The 23,798-nt window shown below is 38.8% G+C and overlaps 1 protein-coding gene across 1 annotated transcript; it reads right to left on the bottom strand.

Annotated features, from left to right (window-relative positions):
* Positions 1–14,573: 14,573 nt before the first annotated feature.
* Positions 14,574–20,389, bottom strand: LOC143883170 (uncharacterized). Its single transcript, XM_077386521.1, has 7 exons — positions 20,291–20,389; positions 16,185–16,288; positions 15,848–16,072; positions 15,645–15,733; positions 15,374–15,594; positions 14,776–15,287; positions 14,574–14,688 (listed from the first exon to the last, which is right to left on the bottom strand). Exons 1-7 carry the CDS (start codon positions 20,387–20,389, stop codon positions 14,574–14,576), a joined length of 1,365 nt encoding a protein of 454 aa, XP_077242636.1.
* Between the last annotated feature and the right edge of the window lie 3,409 nt (positions 20,390–23,798).

Raw genomic sequence — 23,798 nt, forward strand, 5'->3', positions numbered from 1 at the left:
CCTCATTGCAAGGGCAATGATAAGGCTACTTGGAGCCCACCTTTGTGTATAGGAGGCATGCCTTGCCTCATTTATAGAGCCCCTATTTGGAGACAAGCCTTGTCTCATATATAGAGTTTCCCCTTTAGGAGGCTTACCTAGCCTCATGTTAGAGTGGCCTCCTCTTTTAGAGCGAGTCTTTGACTTGGTAGTGTTATTAGAGAGTCTCTGACTCATTTGTCCCCCCTCCCTAGTGTTATTAGTTAGGAGTTTTTCCATTAGAGACTAACTCAGTCGTATAGAGCCTTCCCTGCTTAGGATCTTAGATTGTTTTCTCTGTTCTTGGGACACTAACTTTCTTGTTGTGGATTGTCTCTTTGAGACGCTAGTTGCTTGTTCGGGGTTTCCCCTTTTGCTTTAGGGCTTTGCCCTAGTTTGTGGTTATGCTTGCGTATTCCCTTTGAGGTTGAAAACATTTTAAGGTCTAAAAGCATTTGAAAAACTTCAAAAACATAAAAAACATTGAAATATCTTAAAAATAAAAAAAACATTTGAAAACCAGAAAAATCCAAAATCATCTAAAGTGTTGAGTGTTTCTTTTAGAAGCGTAGTTTAGGAAAGTTCGTTTCGAACTACGTTGGCTTTATCCTCTTCCACGAGGTACGTAGTACAGCTTGGGATCCATGTCCCAAGTCCAGCCAAACTTTGTAAATAAATGCTTTAACCCTTTTTCTTCAAAACCTTGTTTTCAACAAGATCTTCCTCTAGAGTTAGGAGTTTGTCCTAGATAGAGAGTTTTAGAGTTAGGAGTTTGTCTTTGATTTGTTGTGTGCTTGTTTGTGTTTGTTTTAGAGTTAGGGGTTTGTCCTAGAGTTATAGGAGCGACTCCGTCCGGTCAGTGGGCGATTCACATCGCCGACTGATGACTAGAATAGGATGCGTTAGTGATCCCATTGTTTTCCTTAGGAAATACAACCTAGTTACACATAGGTTGTAGGAACCACCTGCATTAGCTTAGGGCTAACCTACATTTAGTTAGAGCATATAGGGTGTCCTAAAATCCACAATTCACTGGAATTTAAATAATCGTTCAAGAAGCTTTAATAACTAGTCCGGTCTTTTAGATCAAGTCTAAGATAAGAGGTCTAGGTGTCTTAGGCATCATAGCTTAGAATAGGCGCGAAGAACTACGTTGCCTTGATTCTCGTGGAGGCGGGGATACGTAGGCTTCTTTGGATGAACATCAGACCATCAAAGGACTCGGGCTAAATCGTTTAGAGTCTTAGGATTTGTTATGATTGTGTGTTTTGTTATGTTTCCTTACTTTCTTGTACAGACCCTATACCTTTAGTTGTAGCATGCATGTGTTTGCACATCAGAACTTAGACACCCATTAGGCATGTCACTCATAACCTAGCTATGCTTAGGTGACACATCTTTCATTTTATTTTGTGCATGCTTATTACTTTATCCTCAGGAAATGCATGTTTAGGTAGACGGCTCCTGAGGATTGTTCCCATTTCATATGATTTTCACCCGAAACTCTTCGAGGTTAATAATAAATGGCATAAGAGACCAAGTGCTTGCACTCGGACGAATTAGGGGTGCTCTTCGGACCTTCCCCATTCGTAATCAGGCACGGATCTTTTGTATCTTTGGTTATCCGTTGCAGACAGAGTATTTATTTTTGGTTCTATGGCGTATCCATGGATGGCGACTCTGAGTTTATTTTTAGGTACATCTTGGTTCGGGGATCTATCCTTGGATCAAGATGTATCTCTTTTATTTTGTATCGCCACTCATGCTACGCTGTGAGAGTGGCACCTATTTTGAGAGTTCCTTGGTAGAGCTCTCCTTCACATGTGGAGATCTTTGAGGATTGCAGGGGGACCTCGCGTCTCTCGCCGCACTCGTCCTCTCGGATGTGTCCACAATATGATTTGCCTTTTATATGTGATCTATATATATCATATAAAGACTCCTAAGCTAGATCACTACAAGTTTGAGTTATTTGAAAATATTTCCATTATACACTCGAACTTGTATCTCATGACTTTATTGCAAGTTGAACATCATTAAAATCATCAGATTATGCCTAAAAAGCCAAAAATCTGGTCAAAATTGAAACATGTATATAATTGGATTTAAAAGAGAAATTGAAATGAAATGTGTTTTGATAATCACCTTAATTATTTAATTGGACTTAATCAATCAAAACACATCTAACAAGCTAATAGGGAACAGAAAAAAAAATGAACATTCCCTAAAGTTGAAAACTTATCTGCCTCTAGTAGGAAATCTTAAAAGAACTAGTTCTACTCACTAAGATAGAGTTGTTTGTGCTAGCCTCCTAGGATAGATTCTTAAATACTTGTCATTATTAGCTATCTTTGGTGTATTTGTAACTGTTTATATAGCACTCCATGTATATTATATCACCCCTTGATTCGTATTAGCTGCATGGTAAAGATGTTAAACCTTAAAGTTAAAAGTTATTCAATAGGTGCTCATGCCTTCTTTTGAATGAACGATACCATCACTTTAATAAATACATCTAACTTCTCTAGCTTCTAGCCAGCATCTTAAGCATGATAAGTCATATGTGTCTTGATTTGCTATATGTATATGAATATACTCACATATATATATATATATATATATATATATATGCAATATATATATATATATATGCAATTATTCAGGTGGAGCATGTGTTGCTAGAGTGTCTCACCACTTCACTTGGTATCATTTGAGTATCCTTAGCAAACATGTAATTGTAGCCCAATGGTTGTTTTTCAACTAATCACTTCACAAACCCTTAGTGACTCTGTGTTAGACTGCCCTTTGGATTATACTCTGTATAAGTCACTAATAAAGGGTAGATATATATATGTAATATATGTCCTTTTTCTGTCTTATCATATGTTGTTTGATATGGGTATCACATTACATATGATAAGTATACTCATTTGGAGCCCCATTGCTCCATTTGTGTTGTAGTTGGGACTTGTCTTATGCTTTCATTATGAGATCGTCTCTCATTTATGACAAGTACCATTAGCTTGAGCTTCAGTGTTATATCCTTCTTAGACTTTAGACTTATCTTGGATGTGCTCACATGTTTATCATCATTGCCAATTATAGGTATCTTGTTCTAGAGTTCTACTTTAAAAACTCTCTAGAATTCTCCTTCATAGGATCATCCTTCAGTTGTTCATTCTAACTCCTATGAATTCAGACTTATCATGTGCCTTATAAGTCATTTGCACCTAATTTCTATGATAAGTTTTTCTGGCTAATCGCTCACGGTCATATCTTTAGCCATTTTGCCTTGTCATGCATTGCTTCTTAGGTTTTACCCAAGGCCAATGACAAATACTTAGAGGGAGAGCCAAATTGTCTCATTTGTATACTTATATTGACTATTATGATATGCTCACATTGTCCATTACCCCATTAGTTATGCCTAAAATGTAACTCTTATAGATTGAATAGAAAAATTGTTGTCATGCATTGTACTTGCTAAAACTCTATGATAAGCATTGGATGAGCTTAAAATGTTATGTCATCATTAGTTTCATGGGCCATAGAAGTAGCTTAAAGTATTTTAACACCCTTTACCTATGCCCAATCACTTTAAATATCTCATACTCATGATAAGTAGATAGGGAGAGTAATGAGTCCACTACTGGGCACTATGTTTTGAATTTTAACTGTTAAAACCTTCATTTTTGTTGCTGCCAAAAGGGGAAGAGTTTTGGAATTGATTAGGTAGTCCATATTCTATATGCATCTCTAGCTTTATATTGTCAAAATATACTTCTGCATATAGTGAGGGGGAGAAATACTTCATTGTTTATATCATTTGATGCTTATTTATCTATTCTTTTGATACCTCATGCCTCCTAATCAATTTGGTTTGCCATCATCAAAAAAGGGGGAGATTGTTATCCCAAGGTTCCCTATGGGTTTAACTAATCACCTTTACCTTGTTGTTTTGATGCTAGCAAACTCAAATTGATTAGTTTTTATGGACTAATGTGTTGCTTTGTAGTATTGTGTCTTAGACAGGAAAGTCAAATGTCAAACCAAAGTTAGCACATCTAGCACAATACAACTCAACATATGGCTTGCGGATCAACATGCACAATGAACCAAGCGAGCTTGTACATACATTGGAGACATCATCCTTGGAAGATGTTCAAATCAAGAGTTAAAGTTAAAGATCCCACAAGCATGCCTTGCAAAGTGCCAAGAGAAGCTTGGAGATGAACTAGCATTGGTGACCACCTCAGGTACCATTGAAGATGTTTAAAGAATAGAGGAAGTCACAAGGCCCAAAGCAAGTTGAAGAGTTCACTCTCAAGTTGAAGATGTCCAAGAAAGTGCTAAGGAGCCAAGACAATCCAAGAAGACTCAAGGTTATACCGTTTATAGATTGTATTGGAGTCCTCTTGTCAAAATGTATTTGTACTTTCACAAGATTTCCAAATGGTTTTCATAAAAAACTTGATATCTTTGAAAACCATCCGCACACCCCAAAAATGTGTTTGAAAACCTTGGATAAAAGTCCAAAGACCAAAGCCCAAAGCCCTAAGATTTTAATATGTAAAAGCAAATTTTAAAACAGGGTCGGTCGACCGGGGCATCCCGGGCGACCGCGGGATGGATGCTGAAACTCCAGCATCTACCCGATGAAAGTGGGCCGGTCGACCGAGGCAACCCCGGTCGACCACAGATGGGCTCCTGAAAATTTGGGAGCCATCTAGAAAGGTCATGGCGGTCGACCGCCCTAGGCTCGGCCGATCGCGGATAGGTTTTGGACAAAAAATAAAATTGTCCATAAGGCCCTCGGCGGGCGACCGTGACACCCCCGGTCAACCGCGACGGTTTAAAATTTGAAAATAAAACAAGCGCCCGATAAGGTCGGGCGACCGCGACACCCCGGTCGACCGTCCCCGTCTATCAAAGTAGCCATTGGGGCTTGCGGACTTGCTTTTTCTTAGCCAGTTATTTACAGTTTTGCCCCCAAACGGTCATATTACTACTTGGGCTATTTATACCCTATCCTTGACCTTCTAAATATCCTTTTACAATATCATTTCACCTCTTTTTGAGCCTACACTTTCAAATCTAAGGTTTTTAAGTTTATCCTCATCAATGCTTTGATATGTGCATTTTACATTCAACAAGAAGATCTCCATAGGGCTTTATTAGTGTAATCGTTTGAAGAGATTGTGAGCTATTCATTATTTGTATTAGCCTATCAAGAGGCATTGAGTGAGCTTTATTTTCCTCCTTTCCATTGTAATCGGGGTCTACGATTCGGCCCAGGTGAATCGAGCACAAAGAGGAGTGATTCCGTTGGAGGCATTTTGCAAAGAGGGTTAATCTCCTTGGAGGCGGTTCACGAAGAGATGTGATTCCCTTAGAGGCGGTGTGCGAAAAGGGTTGATCTTCTTGGATGCGGTTTGCGAAGAGGGTTTGTTCCCTTTGAGGCAATGTACTTTGTGAAGCTTGGGACTCGGCGTGTGGAGTCTTATTTTAGTGAAGGAAAATTTCAAGAAAATGCCAAGTACTTGGGTAGTGGAGTAGGTCCGTTTGTGACCGAACCAGTCTAAATCTTTGTGTGGTCTCCTTGCTCTTCTTCTTGCCTCCTTTGGGTGTTTGGTAACTTCTAGCCTTCATTTATGTTTATGCTTAATTGAACAAAGGTTAGATTTAAACTTGTAATGCTTTTCAAAATCTTAATTAAATTTGATTGAAAATTTTAATTACCTAATTCACCCCCCCCCCTCTTGGGTTGCCACTTGGGATTTCACACATACTTCTTATTTATGTGACATAATCTAGCATGCCATGAGTTCAAACAATCAACCATATAAGTAGAAGAAGAAATTTCATTCATTTCAATATTAAGTTTAAACATCCCATCACAAGCATATCCTTTCCCAACAAAGGATCTATGCTTAGTTACAATGTACTGATTAGATTCAATGGTTTGTTTAAATCCATCCTTATTTAACAGAAAATCAGAAACTAAGTTCTTCCTCATTTCAGGAGTATGAAGAACATCAATCAGCCGCACTTTCCACCCAGAAGTTTTTGAAATCTTTCCACGAAGCAGACAACTTGTCAATCATAGCAGCCACTTGAAATTATTCACTAATGATCATTCCTTCTGCAAGAATGTCATGGACCAATTTCTATAATTCATGGGTCTGTAATATAACAGTTCTCTCATCCATCATGTAAAATCTAAAGCATTTGCTAACAGCAAACTTCTTTGAACCCGCTTCTACTGTATCATACTTTTTCTGTAATGCTTCCCAAAGTGACTTAGAATCTTGAGAGTCACTGTAGAAATCATACAATTCATCAGAAATGCAATTCAAAATAAAATTTTGACATAGGAAATCAGATTATTTTCAGTGTTTTTTCAAGATCGAATGAGTCGGTTGCAGTTCTGATCTCCAAGTCTTTGGTTCAGTTAATACATGGGCTACTTTTTTCGTGGACAGATAAAAGAACATCTTCTTCTTCCATCTCTTAAAGTTTGCACCGTTAAAATGAAAAGGTTTATTCATATTGGAGGAATCCGATAAAACTTCATCGTGTGATGCCATATTAAACAGAGACAATCAAAACTTCACCTTAAAATTATTGAGGATTTAGGATAAAATATGGCTTACCAGACTTCTGTTGATGAACAGAAAAAATAAATAAAAGGCGTTAGTGTAACCTTTTCGATGCGGCGAGATGAGGCACAGACTATGTCGCTCTCTTTAAGGTGAATTTTCACCACTGCGGAAACTAATTCTGATGCAACGATTACTGGCCACAATCACCCCCATGATACAACAGCCCGACGCACCGTCGATCTCCAAGAACTGCACGATCTAAGAGATTTGACCAACCAGAACACTCCGATCACCCAACAAAATACGTAAAATAAAAGAAGAAGAAAGAAATCTCTGTTTACAGTAAGATAGGAAAAACAGAAAGAAAAGAGTAAACTTTTGAAATGGTTTTTCGTTCTTCTGTTGTTTTAGAGCACAGAGAACCTTCTCTTTCATAAACAAAAATGTGTCTGTTCAACACACCCTTTAATGTAGTAAACACGCCCTTTAAGAAAAGAGCCGTTCAAAAGTCGTTACAGATGTGAAAGGTCGTATCCCAACAGCCACAACGTTCAGGAACGGCGCAGTTATTCGTAAAATAATGGCGGCATTATTTACCAAGTTAATCGACGTTCCAGTAAGCCGTCTTACCCAGGTACGCCGGCTTACCTAATAACGTTGGCATTCTCTTTGAAGAACAGAGAAGGTAAAGGTAATGTTTCGACAAACAAAAATTAAAATTTAGGGGGAAGCGAAAAAATATTTACTCACACACGCGGCCAGTCGAGCCGCGCCGGGCCAAGCCGCGCGCGTGTATGGTATAGCCAAAAGCCCACCGGGTCCACTTGATGGCTCATGTGCGTAGGCCCCCTTTCTCCTCTTCTCATTCATAAAACTAAAGAAGTGAAAAGCTATATAAACCAGAAGCTTTTCTCCACTTTCCAATAGGGGACAATTCGTTTTTGTGAAGAAAGTGAGCAAACTCATTTTTCAAAACCAAAGTGCCTTCTTTTTGTAAACAAAACAACTTCGTAAAATACTACCAAGGGCCACTTTTGTATTAAAATACCAACAAAAAAAGCAAGTTTTCACAATTCACAAGGAATCCCAAAAATGGAACTTTCAACCTCCCACAGTAAGCTTTCTTCGCAGTCACCGAGGACAGTTGTAACGAAGGACAACCTTCTAGAATCACTTCATGTAGACCTGTTATAAAACCCAAAGCTGTCACGGATGTCTCTGACAGCCTTGAAGAGAAACTACAGATTCCTGGCAGCTTTTAAAACAAGAATGAAACATGGGCTAATCTTCAAAATTGTGTGGTGAAAAGACCCTGATACCCTTCTGACATCGACAAAGCCCTGCCTATTAAATTAGCGCACTTCACGAGGCTTCTTTTGGTTCGTTTGAATGTGTATTTGAACCGACAGAACCTTGGGTTCATTTCTATCTTGGCCGTCAGAAATAACTAGAGACGGATGGATGCATGACACGTTTTGAAAAAAAATTTGGAACGCTGACGTTATTGAATACTTTTTAGAACGCTGCCATTATCTTTTCTCACTTCTCTTGGTAACGTTATTGAATACATCTCTTTTGGCTTAGAATCTTTTTCCTTCTCTTTTGGTCCTCATTATTTATGCTACCGGCTTACCCACTTTTGGGCGTACCCATTATTTCCGCCGGCGTACCCACTTTTGGCTTAAAATCTTTTTCCTTATCTTTTGTTCCTCATTATTTACCCCGACGTACTCATTATTTCCGCCGGCGTACACACTTTTGGCTTAGAATCTTTTCCCTTCTCTTTTGGTTCTCATTATTTACGCCGCCGGCGTACCCACTTTTGGCTTATAATCTTTTCCCTTCTCTTTTGGTCCTCATTATTTACGCCGCCGGCGTACCCAAAAGTGGGTACGCCTGAATACCCACTTTTGGCTTAGAATCTTTTCCCTTCTCTTTTGGTCCTCATTATTTCCGCCGCCGGCATACCCACTTTTGGCTTAGAATCTTTTCCCTTGTCTTTTGGTTCTCATTATTAACCCCGCCGGCATACCCACTTTTGGCTTAGAATCTTTTCCCTTCTCTTTTGGTCATTATTTGCGCCGCCGGCGTACCCAAAAGTGGGCATGCCGGCATACCTACTTTTGGCTTAGAATCTTTTCCCTTCTCTTTTGGTCCTCATTATTTCCGCCGCCGGCATACCCACTTTTGGCTTAGAATCTTTTCCCTTGTCTTTTGGTTCTCATTATTAACCCCGCCGGCATACCCACTTTTGGCTTAGAATCTTTTCCCTTCTCTTTTGGTCATTATTTGCGCCGCCGGCGTACCCAAAAGTGGGCATGCCGGCATACCTACTTTTGGCTTAGAATCTTTTCCCTTCTCTTTTGGTCCTCATTATTTACGCTGGCGTACCCTATTTCCGTCGGCGTACACCCTATTTCCCCCTGCGTACCTCTGAATTCTGCCGGTGTACACCATATTTCCGCCGGCATACCCCTTAATATTCCGGCGGCGTTCTCAGCCAAAAGACACGTGAGAAATAATAAAATATTCAATAACGTCGCCGTTCTAAACTAAAAGAGATGTATTCAATAACATTACCGTTATAAGCCAAAAGAGAAGTGAGGACCAAAAGAGAAGTGAAAAGTTTCTAAGCCCAAAGAGACATATTCAATAACGCTACCGTTCTAAGCCAAAAAAGAAATGAGAAAAGATAATGATTGACTTTGGTTGTCAGCGTTCCAAAAAGTTTCCCAACATGTGCCAAGCATCCATCCATCTCTAGTTATTTCCGACAGCCAAGATAGAAATGAGCCCAAGGTTCTGTCGGTTCAAATACACATTCAGACGAACCAAAAGAAGCCTCGTATAACGCGCCAATTTAATGGGCACTAATGAAAAATGAAGCTGAATGACGTTTATGTTTATGTCAGAAAGGTATCAGGGTCTTTTTCCCCGCTGATTTTGAAGATTAGCCCATTTTTTGTTCTTGTTTTAAAAGGTGTGCGGAATCCGTAATTTCGCCAAACATCAGCCCTAATTCTGTACTTTTCTCGTTCTAGAATGATATGAAGTAGCAATTGTATGACAAATGTACCGTATTATTTAGTTAGATAAAATAGTGAACATATCCCTGCGTATTGGCAGGATATCCTTGACCCAAGCGTTTCCAACATTAGTGTCCTTGTAAATAAATAATGAGACTGGGCCGTACAGTCAACAGTGGGAAGTGTGTTTCACTCACGTTTTGACATTTCTTTTTTTATGTACGAGTGACGGATTTACGACATCGGATGCTAATAAATTCGCCACCCTCAAAGGATAAAATGGTCCCTTTCAACTCCTCTTTAGCGTAAAAGGTTAATGTCCCCATCTACATTAGCCTCTCTCTCTCTCTCTCTCTCTCTCTCTCCTAGTTCTCTTCCAATCATTTATTCTTCCAACCATACTCAGCTACCATCGATCACCACCTGTTGCAAGTGTAAGCTTTGGTGATCTCAAGAAAATTCAAGAGCAGTTGTGTCCTGAGATTCAGTATCAGTTCTAGACAGCCATCGATGGGGAATTGGAACTTAATAGCTCTTTTATGGACTTTACAACTTGCTTAATTAAAGCTGCGTTTCCCGTTCCCCTGTGATTTCTTTAGCTTTCTTCACCTTCTAAAATGTTACAGGGTGGGTCACTCGTGGCCATAGCCGAAGGGATTTTCTGCAGGGAAGCAGGAAAATCTTTTGAAAATGTGAATTTTGTAGCAGGACAGTGGCCTCGAAAACCCAATTGGCTGATGTTTCATTTTTCGCAAGTGAAGTCATCTGTGATATATGCCAAGGCTTCCAACCATTGTGCCAACGGTAGTAGAATAGTAAGGAAGAGAAGAAATGGAAGAGGATTTAGAATAGTAATGAGACTGCCCGTTTAGATACCCCTTGGATTTGGATTTGGAGGTGAATTTGGATTCTTAAATCCAAATTCGGTGTTCAGCAAGCCTTTTTGACATCTGGATTTGGATTTGAGTGAAATCCATGAGATTTACAAATTCCTAATGCTAGTGTAATTTTTTGGATTTATAAGAGGTTATTTATAAATCTAAATCTGACCCGTAAGGGGTTAAAATGACCAAAATATACCAAATAAGTGTTAAATGACTTAAGTACCCACATGACATTAAAAACTGATCAAAATACATCGTATTAGGTAAAATGACTAGAAAATCCCGAGTTAGGCAAAATGACTGAAATACCCCTATATCAGGTAAAAATGACAAAATACCCCCGAATCGTATAAAATGACTAAAATACCCTTATAATATAAAAATGATCAAAATAAACTCATACAAGGTAAAATTACTAGAATACCCCAATATCATGAAAAATTACTAAAATACCCCTAGATCAAGTAAAAATGACCCATGGCTCATAAAAAATGACTAAAACAACTAAAAATACCATCATGAGATAGAAATGATAAAAATACGCCATATTAGGTAAAATGACTAAAAATACCCCTTTACCAGGTAAAAATGATAAATACCCCCGAGTCGTGCAAAATGACTAAAATACTCTTATAACATAAAAATGATCAAAATAACCTCATATAGCATAAAATGACTAAAATACCCCAAGATCATGAAAAAGTATCGAAATACCCCTATATCAAGTAAAAATGACCTATGGCTCATGAAAAATGACTAAAATGACAAAATACCCTCATGGGATAAAAATACGTCATATTAGGTAAAATGATTAGAATACCCTCGGGTCATGCAAAATGACCGGAATACACCTATACCGGGTGAAAATGACCAAATACCCTGAGTCATGAAAAATTACTAAAACACCCTTATGACATAAAAAATTATCAAAATACCCCCATATAGGGTAAAATTACTAGAATACCATGAATCATGGAAAATGGCTGAAATGCCCCTATATCAAGTATTTTAGGGCTTTTTGGTTTTGTTAGATTTCAAATTCAAATCCAAAGACCATCCAAACAAAAAAATAATAATTTAGATTTGAAATCCAAATCTATACGTGGTCATCCAAATGGCATTATTTATAAATTTGTGAATTTTAAAACTCTTGATTTCAAATCCATGGATTTTGGAAATCCAAATTCACCTCCAAATCAAAATGGGCCCGTTTGGATACCTCATATTTTGCATTTGGATTTGGAATTGAGTTTTGAAAACAAAATCAATAGATCCGTCAACTCATGCTGAAGGATAAGGGGAGGGAAGGGGGTGTTGGAAATATGTAGTATTCTGCTACAGCAAAAACAGATGGGAAAAGAGAACAAAAACAGAGAACTTTTACTACTGCTGCTGAAGAAAAACAAACACAAAAATAACTTACATACTGACTCATATTCACTGCCTTTTAAAGAAGAAAAGATGAACTACGTGGGCTAATTAATGTGGAGTTTGTTTCCACTTTTTATGCCCATTACAAGTCAAATACTAAATCACTAATCCACTATCCTATGACAACTCAACCACTAGCACTACTTGACCACAAACAGTTTCCACTAACCCAAACAGTTTTGACTCATTCAACCTTTGCACAAAATTTGGAATTGTGCATCACACTTTCATCACTCCCCCTTGATGCAAATCCGGATACACCAAGAACAAATCTAAATCTCGCAAACTTTGGATATGCAAGCGTTTTAGTAAAGCCATCAGCAACTTGCTCATTGGTTGAACAATACGTCATTGTGATCACGCCTTCAGCAACAATGTCTCTGATGAAATGATGACGGAGCTTGATGTGCTTGGTCCTCCCATGGCAGACTGGGTTCTTTGTCATTAAGATCGTTGCCTTGTTGTCACAATAAATATATGTCACGTGCCCTTGAACTTGTTGCAAGTCTTCCAAAATTCTCCTCATCCAAACAGCTTGACAAATAGTTGATGTTGCAACAATATATTCAGCTTTGAATGATGACAACGCCGTAGTAGCTTGTTTCTTGGAACTCCATGAGACAGCACCTGAACCGAGATTGAAAATATATCCACTTGTGCTTTTCTTGTCAGTAGTTGAAAATTAGAAACCGGTTCATACCAAATCCCATAATTGCTCGCTCCTCGGATGTATCGAAGAATCCGTATGGTTGCTCCAAGATGATGCATTGAAGGATTATGCATGAATCTTGAGACTAAGCTGACAGGAAACATGATATCTGGACGAGTGTTAGTTAAATACATCAACCCACCAATAATACTTCTAAATAGCTTCTCATTAGCCTTTGTCGTTCCATCATCCATGGTCAACTTCTCATTTGTGTTCATGGGAGTAGAAGCAACCTTACAATTCAACATATTATAATTCTTAACCAAGTCTCTCTTGTGAAATAAAAATACCATTATCTGTTTGCTGAATTTGAAGACCAAAAAAATAATGCAACAACCCCAAATCTATCATATCAAATTCACGCATCATGTTGTCCTTGAATTCTCTAATAAGACTATTAGAGGAACCCGTATATATAATATCAACCACATAAATGCATACAATGAGCACATCATTACCTTTCACTTTTATGTATAAGGTGGGATCACTTCCTCTCCTGTGAAAATTATTTTGATGGAGGTAGGAGTCAAGTCTACTGTACCATGCTCTCGGTGCTTGCTTGAGACCGTAAAGAGCCTTCTTCAACTCTTAGACTTTCTCCTCTTTGCCATTGACAACAAATCCTTGTGGCTGATCAACATACACATCTTCATCCAAAGAACCATTTAAAAATGTAGACTTAACATCAAATTGGAAGATATTCCATCTTATTTGAGCTGCTAAAGCCAAAATTATTCTAACGGTTTCAAATCTAGCAACGGGAGAAAAAGTTTCACAATAATCAATTCCATGCTTTTGTAGAGACCCTTTGACGACCAACCTTGCCTTGAATTTTTGCACGCTTCCATCAGGATTATACTTTACCCTGTAAACCCATTTCACGCCAATAGCATCCTTTCCTGGTGGCAAATCCACAAGCTCCCATGTGTTGTTCTTTTCAATGGCAGTCATTTCCTCCTTTATGGAATTCTCCCACTCTTCTTTCTCACAAGCTTCATCATAACTTGTAGGTTCTGCAATCATAAGAGCAAAGGTAGATTCACAAATTTCTTGTAAAGAACGAAATTTCCTTGGTGGAGTTGCACTATCTTGGGATGATTCGTCACTACTGCTATCCGGATTGCTAAATCCTCTAGAAGAAGACTGGATGGATGTTGGACTCTGTACTGGAGAAATCTGAGGTGACACTGCATCATCCACTTGTTCTTCTGTCATATCTTCTCCAAGGGGTAAGTGCTGATTTTTTTCGCCATTACATTGGTTTCAAAGAAAATAACATCTCGGCGAATGATTAGCTTCTTGGTGATAGGATTATACAACCGATAACATTTTGGCTCATCACTATAACCAACAAAAATACATTTCTCACTCTTTTTATCCAACTTAGCATGATCAGTATAATCAATTAAGGCATATGCAATACAACCAAAAATTTTCAAACCACTTACATTGGGCTTGATTTTCCACCATCCTTCATAAGGTGTCATATTCCTTACTGCCTTTGTTGGAGATATATTGAGAAGATGTACTGATGTTGCCACTGCCTCAGCCCAAAAATCATTTGGAAGTTTCTTCTCATTTAGCATGTTTCGTGCCATTTCCACAACCGTCCGATTTTTTCTTTCAGCGACGCCGTTTTGTTCTAGAGTTTTTCTTGTTGTCAGCTGCCTGCTGATGCCATTTTCCTTACAAAAGGAACTGAACTCATTAGACAAAAATTCTCCCCCTATGTCTGTTCTGAGAGTCTTGATTACACAGCCACTTTATTTCTTTACAAAAGCTTTGAATTCCTTAAAATTTTCAAATGCTTCTTATTTCTGAACAAGAAAAAACACCCAACTCATACGAGTAAAATCATCAGTAAATAATAGCAAATATTTACTCTTGTTCAAGGACAATGTGGTCATTGGTCTACAAATATCTGCTTGAACCAATTCCAAAGGCATCTTGGCTCTCCAAGCTTTCCCAACTGGAAAGGGCAGGCGATGTTGCTTTCCATAAACACAACTTTCATAACACTATCAACACAGATAATAGATGGCAGCCCATACACCATACTTTTCTAACTCAACAATTTCATCCCATTAAAATGCAAATGCCCATACCTCAAGTGCCAAAGCCTAGAGTCATTATTAACATTAGCAACCATTGCACAATCATCTAAACATGATAGCTCAAGAGGCAACATTTTGTTTTCAGCCATGTGGATCTTAATGATAGACTTCTCATATTTTCTACTTTTAATTTCACACACATCATCATGAAACAAAACCAAATATCCTTTTTGTATCAACTGACCCACACTAAGCAAGTTATGTGCCAAACCAGGAATAAAGTAAACATCATGGATTATTCTTTCAATACCTGACTTAGTCTTAACTACATTAGTCCATTTACCTTCAATCTGAACTGACTTGCCATCACCAAGCCGAACTTGCAATTGAAATGACTTGTCAATACTGCGGAAAAGATCCTTCTGTCCAGTCATATGGTTGTTGCAACCACTATCTAAAAACCAGACATCAGTCTTACTTATATTAGGATTCAAATAAGTAAGAAACAAACTACCTTCCTCTTGCTTTTCTTCAACGAAGCTGGCTTGTTGCTTTGCTTTTTCCTAGCAATTTGCTTCGATATGCCCATAGTTCTTGCAAGAATAGCTTTGCTTCCCTTTGTAGTTCAACCTTTGGTTGTTTTTGTCACCATTCTCATGCCTTTGATGTCCCATATCAGTCCTTCCTCGGCCTCTTCCATGACCATGATAGCCACCTCTACCACAGCCACCTCTACCTCGGCCTCTTTCTGCTTGCTTTTGACCAGAAGAGCCTTCACCATTTTTTTCTTTGCTCGAGATCTCCACCTTGGAATGAAAAAAGCATGCTCAAGATTCTTCTCCGTCGACCTGTTCATTCTCTCTTCATGTGCTAAAAGAGAACCCATAAGTTCATTAAGAGAAAAACGTGATCAAATTTACTTGATAGGCTTCTCAAAATTTTCTCTACAACTTTCTGATCTGAGAAATTCTCTCCAAAAGTTTTTATCTGATTTATGATAATAGAAATTCTACAAAAGAAATCTTGAACAGACTCACCACCTTTCATAAAAAGTGTTTCAAATTCTCTACGGAGTGTTTGCAATTTTACCACGGTTACCTTGAAATCCCCATGAAACTCCTACCTCAAGATGGTCCAAGCTTGTTTTGAACTAGTGGCACTGGCAATCCGTGGAAAGATAGACTCCACTACAGCTTGTTGCAAAACAAGCAAGGCTTTCACATCCTTTTTACGAAGCTCGCTCACATCTGTTGCAGTTTCTGCAAAACCATTCTCAACCAATTCCCATAGTTCTTGTGCAGTAAAAAAGGTCTTCATTTTAATACTCCAAAACTCATAATTTTCTCCACTAAAGATAGGAATCAAGGATTGAGAGAAGATTAAGGATATTCATACCATTTGACATGATTGAAACTCACATAGAACTTTTATCAAACAGTTTGTGTGCAGTGTAAACTTACCCAGAGAACTTTGCTACAGCAAACAACCTTCGCAAATAGACACGCCCAGCTTCAACCGATCCAGGCTCTGATACCAGAAAATGTTGGAAATCTGTAGTATTCTGCTACAGCAGAAACAGAACAAAGAAACAGATGGGAAAAGAGAACAAAAACAAAGAACGAGGAACCTCACTCCACTCCTATAAAGGAATAGGAATAGGAAGCTCTTTAGCTCAATAGTAGCTCACTAGTTTATATAGCTCTTTAGCTCATTAGGAACGAGAGAAATGAGATTCACTTGTTCATCACTTTCAGAAAGACCAAGGAACTCTCATCTCATCTAAAACAGCACGTGCAAACAAGATTAGTCGTTCAGTTCGGTCCCTAATCTTAGGGACCTCACTTCACTCACTTTGATATTTCGTAGTGAAAGTGTTAGTAAATACAATAATTTGGTTAATCCAAATTATTGTATTTATTAAACACTAATCTAAAAACCCCAACACAAGGATTTTCTTTATACTCCGGAACCGTCAGTGTCGTTGCGTTCGGTCCCTCGCCCGAGGAACCCCACTTCACTGCTCCGGGCTTAGGAAGAGGTTTTCTTTTGACTCCGGAAATGCCATAATCGTTCTGTTCGGTCCGTGGGCCCTCACTTCATTGCTCCGGACGGAAGCACTCTAGCAGGGAGAGGTTTGTTTCCGACTTCCTTCGCCCTCTCGGTTTAGTCGTTCAGTTTCGGTCCCTCTCTCCTGAGGGCCCTCACTTCACTCACTTGAGAAAAGCATTGCAAACAAAAGTAGTGACATGTGTTTGTTAAAAGAGCGGTCGGCAAAGCCTCCCTTTCGGGCCCCGCTTTATATCAACACCAATTCCCATAGCTACGAATTTCATCCATTGAACAGGCCCAAACGGATGCAGGATATGGCAGTACGCGAATAGATGGAGATCCGGGTGGGATGATGGCACAGACGGACTACTTGAGGATCGAGGACTGCTACTGAAGAAAAATAAACACAAAAATAACTTACATACTGACTCATATTGACTGCCTTTTAAAGAAGAAAAGATGAAGTGCGTGGGCTCATTGATGTGGAGTTAGTTTCCACTTTTTATGCCCATTACAAGTCAAACACTAAACCACTAAACCACTATCCTATGACAACTCAACCACTAGCACTACTTGACCACAAACAGTTTCCACTAACCCAAATAGTTTTGACTCATTCAACCTTTGCACAAAATTAGGAATTGTGCATCACACTTTCATCAGGGGGTACTTCATACTGGAGGGGAGAGGTTGAGGAGAAAAGAGGGGGAAGGAAACTGCCACATCTGTGGATTTCCAAGGTTTGTAGGTCCCAAGATCTAACAGTAGGAGACAGAGAGAATTCCCTATAGTTTCGCAATTAGGAATCTCATCAATGCTTGAGTTTGCGCCTGTCTCGGCATAACCTATGCGATGGGCAAGCTTAAGAAGGTATCGATGTGATCCTATGTATAGATCATTGGAAATCTGCCAAAAAGGTTATGTGTTGTCTGTAAGGGACTAAAGATTGTATGCTCACATATGGTAGATTGGACAACCCTAAAGGAAATTGGTTGTTCTGATTCTAATTGTCGAACACCTAAAGTTCTTCTTAATGATATTTTCGCAAAAAATTTAAATGATGGAAGAAATTTAGATATACACCATTGGTTGCTTCCACATTGGATTTGGAGTTTATGGTATATTACAAGGCCTTATGCTATGCCTTGTGGTTGTGAAATTCTATCTCATGTTGTTACCAACAAGCTACTGAGAATATATTGTGATAATTCCGTTGCGGTTTTACCTTTCCAAGAACAACAAATAAGGTAAGGAGTCAATGTGTTGACATATTGCCGTGAGGAAGATAATTCAGGGTCAGTTAACATCTATTGAATACATAAGTACAACACTTATGTTAGCAGATCCAATAACGAAAGGCTTACCACTTGAGGTCATTAAAGACCATATAATGCGTATAAGATTGGTGGGTAATGCTGATTACATTGATTAGTGGGAGTCTGCATAAAGTTTTATAGACATTGTAATGTGATCACTTTGGAGTTTTGATCATAATAAACAAAAGTAGTCTGTTGTTCCATTATTTGTAATGTGCACATTGAATGGTTATTTCGAAAGCAAAATGTCAGTAATGACATAAACTGGACCATAGTTTATTCATGTTGGTAAGTTTGCTAGCATTGTGACCAAGGGGAGGTCATTGAATAATTTAATAATCCCATGATTACATGATCCGTTATCAGTACACACTTGTTGAACAAACCGTAAAGTTGTAGTTGCAAAAGGTATAAAGCCCATGCAGGCCAAGTGGGAGACTGTTAGACGTTTTCCTTCTTTCCATACTTTTGGCTTACTAAAAACATGCATTTCCATGTTTTGGGGTTGCTAAAAGATGTAGCCTTGCATATAAAGCAACCTTTCTTTATTATAGGACGAATCCTTAAGTTTGGAAACGTTTTGGGGGGCAAATTGGCTAAATTAACACTTGCCAATTTCTACCTAAGAATCCAAACAAATTTGGCATTAAGTTGGAATGTTTTATGTGTGTTTTTGCCTATAAAAGGAGACTCTTGGTCCGTCTTTCCACCATCACAAATAAGAGAGTTCATTGAGAGAGAAAACTCACTTTAAGAGAGGGTTCCATGGTGATGTCTAAGGAAAGAGAAGAACAATGGGCATTTCTAAGTCGTTCTTATGCTCGGAAAAGACCAAAAAATCATCGGATTGAAGAGAGGCGGCCATGGCTCAAGATATTTCTAACCCATCTCAGTGAATTAGAATTTTTCTTTGTTTTTCATTACCAGAGATCTAAAGGCATCATTATGTAATGTTTTACAATAACAAAAAGTACTTTTTGACTTCAAAATTTCTAAAAATAACAAACCTATGAATATTTTGATAAAATATGACAACCTTCCAAAACCACACCTTATGTCGTCGCGCTTCCCCTTTTCGTAAATGGGAAGACAATTTTCTGGCCACATTTATTAGAAAGCCGAGTCTTTCGCTCATACGTTATTTTCAATCGTTTGGTATTGATGTAAATAACAGATAAGCCAACACAAGGTGTGGTTTATATGTCCCACATTTATATGTATATTTCAACCTTCACCTTTATTAATACCGGCCACCCTCTCTCTTCTCTGTTTTAGAAGTAAAGAAAAGGAAGTGACATATTCACCGCTTTTTCTTCCCGGAGCTATTCACCCCCTTTTCTTCCCTGAGCCATTCTAGAGGTGGTCAGGGAAAGAATAGGAGGCTAATATATCATTTCCCCTAAAGACAGTCATAAAAATTTACCCATACGTTGAGCATGTGTAAGACTCTCAAAGCATGTATAAATTCAAGATCCCAATTGAAATTAAATGATGCATAGCGAGTACCGGGCACTAGCTAGTTACCAAAACCCATAGTTAAATAGGGGGCATATTTATCATCAGCCCACCACCACCTTCCCCTTTGATAAATGAAAACCCAACTGTCTGCTAGCTTGTAACTAGCTATGGTTAACCAGGGGCCGGGCACATTTATCATCAGCCTCCACTACCCTCTCCTTCGAAATAATTCCCAACTGTCTGCTTGTAACTAACCTATAGCCTTTGCAATTATTTTTCTTCAAAGCTTTAATAATTTAAGTACAGGTGTTGGCATTTAATGTTCAGTATATAAGCCTCTGTTGTATGAATAGTAGTCACATGGGCAACAGCTACAAACGACGGGCAACCCTTGAAGCTGTTACACACAGATCTCAAGTTATTGGTTTGGGCCTTACTCAACGCGTTTGTACTAATAGTTATCAATCAATTCTATCTCTCTTCACATGTCACCTTAGTTCAGTTTATACTATGTAAGATGCATGTAGGCAGCGGGTGCAACTCTTATGCATTTTAAAAAATTTCATTCCATTTATGGAAGAGGGGTCACACTGGACTCCTGGACTCCCACTAGAGCTTTCCTCGCTGACATTCTATGTGAAACTACTAGACTTCTTGTTAGCCTACGGGCTCTTCCCGAAGTGAGCGAGTTGCATGTAGAGATAAGTAGGGGCTTGTATATAGTTTAATTGATTGAAACGTACCGCACTGAAAACATTGTGACCAAGGAAACGTACCGCACTGAAAACATTGCCCACATGGGAGAGCAGTCTTGTCGCATCGAGTGATGGAACCCTCGCCATGTGGCATTCCCTTGTTCGCCCTGGAAATGGTGGCGCCCCAAATGATGACGATACGTACATCATTAATGATCGAAATGCCATCACTAGTTTCCCGAAAAGGTGTGATTTTCCATCTACTGAAGCTTGTTCGTCTTCCTGCCAAAATGTTTTGAAAAATTGCAAAGTCTGGGACCTCACCAAGCCACAAGCAATGGAAGAAGATCCCTCCATATGCTCGGATGCGATAAGGATGAACTCCAAACATCTGAGCTATTGTTCACCAAGGTCTCCCCCGAGCTTCCTGAAGTGCAAAATAAGTAAGGGGATAACAACTCCTCTAAAAGCCATTAGCTCGGCACATGAGTAAAGATATGCTTGATGCCTAAGACTACATCCTCGACCCGAAAATAGCTCAAGGAAGTGGGGGGGCAATATGTTATGGGTAAAATTCGCACTCTTTATGATAGCACGACACGTGGCACCTAGCATAAATAGGAAATCGAACTTTCCTCTTAGAATTCAAACGCAAGAAAGATTCTCCATCTCCACGAATTAGTAACACCTAACAAATAGGAAAGTACTCCAAAGGGAATGTCCCTGCCAAGCACTGCTCCTTTCCTAAATGCTCGGTGATTCAATATTGAAACCAGTTTCCATGAGGAAACTTGGTACTTATCTAGATAAATATGGAAACTATCTCCGGGGAAAGTCGACCGTTAAGGAAGGACTCCTGCTAAGGTAAGTATCCTAAATTGTCTTGGACGACTCCTCTATAAATACACCCTCACGCTCAAAGGTACGCATCGACAACCATTCACAAGCACTGTTATTTTGTTATCCTATTGGTTGGTTTCCCAGCTTGTGTGCCGATATTTGACTTGAGCATTGGAGTGGTCTCCCGGAGTACGTCCACACTCCGAGACCCCTTACGCGAGTTCTTTGAACACAGGTTGAACACAAATCGGAGGTTTACAGTTATCACCCCTTGAAGTAGATTTCGGCACTAACACCAATAATAGATTAGTGAACCTTTAAATGACAGGAACAATTTTAAGATAAAATCCATATAACTTCCGTCATCCTACTGGAATGGTACTGGCAATAAATTTATGTTGTTGTGGGATTCGCCCTCCGGTGCATTTGGGAGGCTGGTAATGCGGCTAAATCTCCATATTCAAGATTATTAAAGTGAAGAATTAGAGGAGAGTAAATATTCTTAATCAATTTCATAACCCCGGACACGAACTTGCCCTCGTTGCTCTCATAATTTAATGAACATTTTAATGACAAAATACCCATATATTCTTATAAAATGACAAATACCTCATTAGGTATATTAGGTGGGTTGTGGACAACCTGACATAACAGAGAAGCTGAAATGTGGATTTTATTTTTTTTACCATCAAACTGGTTTATCTAACAAAAAAATCCAGGTAGAGAAACTTTTTGATGGAATTTTTTGACGAATTTCTTTGTGGATCAAGTGGGTTAAGAGTTACTTTCTTTCCTAAGTTTCTGGTGTGACCAAACGGAACATAATGAAAAAGTCTAGCATTGAGAAAATATCATAAGCAACCTAATTAAGATGCCTACTCTTCGTAGATTGAACTCCATAGAGATAACTTCAAAATAAATTCGTATGAGAAGACAAACAAAAGAGACGAGACATCTTGACTTTAATGGAGCTATTGGTTTGAGAATCCCCTAGCGTTTATCTGTTGGATTTGTTCTAAATATAAGCCCAATAGATAGTGGACTTGATGTAGTGGGCCCATACGGGCTGGAGCCCATTAACCATATCAAAACCCATATTTTATACTTAAATAGGGGCTGGGGGCAGCTGGCATGCCATTCCAAATTAGATGGCTTGTGAGCAATGCTTCAAGCAACTCATGCTTATCTCCCCAAAAATCCACCGACTCAAACATCTTCAACAGTATCTGAGGACATATTACAGTTCCATAATAAATAAATTTATTTGAAACTCCAAATCAGTCTTGATAAGTGAGAATTAAAAGTGACTTTTTAGCTATTATTAAAGTCAACAAATTGGTTACGATAATAACACTGGAGGAGGCAATCATCAAAGGGTTGGTGGTGGGTGGGGAGAGAGAAATCAAAGGATATTCTTATCTATCTATTTATCGATCCATAATAACATATATAACAAGGGATTTGCTAGGGACCATTGCAGAAGGAATTTCGCGGACCAGTTGTGGCACCAGACAGCAGCCACATAGGCTCACTTTTCAACTGATTTTGTCTTATTCATTTAATTCATCTGAGGTGGCTGTTTTCTGGTGCAACAACAGCCAATCCGTTAAATGCCTTCTGCGATGGTCAATCCCACATAACAATATAATATACTGACCATGTTTCTTACCATTGTCATTCGTTTTCTTTTCATGGAAATTTTTTATTAGAAAACTTTTTCTATAGAAAATTTTACTGAGAATTCTCCTATAACAATTTTTTGACACCTCATGTATAGCATGGGTGGGGCCATCATTTTACAACTTGTGTTTTGATGAGGTAAGGCCCATCATAATACACCCAGGTGGGGCCATCATTTTATACATCAAGTTTTGATTTGGTAGAGTCTGCCATCTCTACCCAAATCCATGAAGAATGTGGGGCCCATAATTTTACACCCATAAGTGCACCCACCATTTTCACCCAAATCCATGCATACACCTTTTTACATCTGTTTTGATAGCTAGGTTGGTCCCACAATACAGCTCCTACCTTCACCACCCCCTCCCCCCGGCCCGGCCCACATTTTACCTCAATTTTGTGGGGGTGTATCCCACAATCTCCACCTAGTACCTTCATAGGGTTAGGCCCACTATTTTGCACATTATGGTTTGATGGGGTGGGGCCCATTATTTACACCCATGCATAGCATTGGCCAAAATGCTAGTAATATATACTAAGGGGCCGTTTGGATACGCGGATTTTAGAATCCAAGTTTTAGTTTGAAAACAGTGTAAAAGAGGGTTCATGATCAAGTTGTTGTTTGTTGTCCGGACAGTGTTTCTTGGATTTTAAGTAAGGAATCCAAGTTTAAGAAATCTCTCCCCCATCCTGAGATTTCTAAAACCTAGAAATATGGGATCATCTCATGCTCTCTGGCTCGATGGAAAGAAGGGTTTGAAATCTGAAAACGACATATGGTTTTCTTCTTCTCTCATCTTCCATCTAGGATTTTGAGGAAATCCAGGATTTTAAAATCCACGTATCCAAACGGCCCCTAAATGTGTTTCTTCCCACTTGTCATTCGTTTTTTCCATAGAATTGTTTTTGGAATACTTTTTCCATGGTATCTATACTTACATATAAAGCTGAATGTGGTACGCTAGGGTGGCACCACGTGGCACCCCCTCTACATACCACATTCAGCTTTTAAGTCTCTAAAACGGACCACATTCAG

Source organism: Tasmannia lanceolata, unplaced genomic scaffold (assembly GCF_043159265.1).
Source record: "Tasmannia lanceolata isolate RefF3 unplaced genomic scaffold, GAP_Taslan_0.1 ptg000008l, whole genome shotgun sequence".
NCBI classification, from domain to species: domain Eukaryota; kingdom Viridiplantae; phylum Streptophyta; class Magnoliopsida; order Canellales; family Winteraceae; genus Tasmannia; species Tasmannia lanceolata.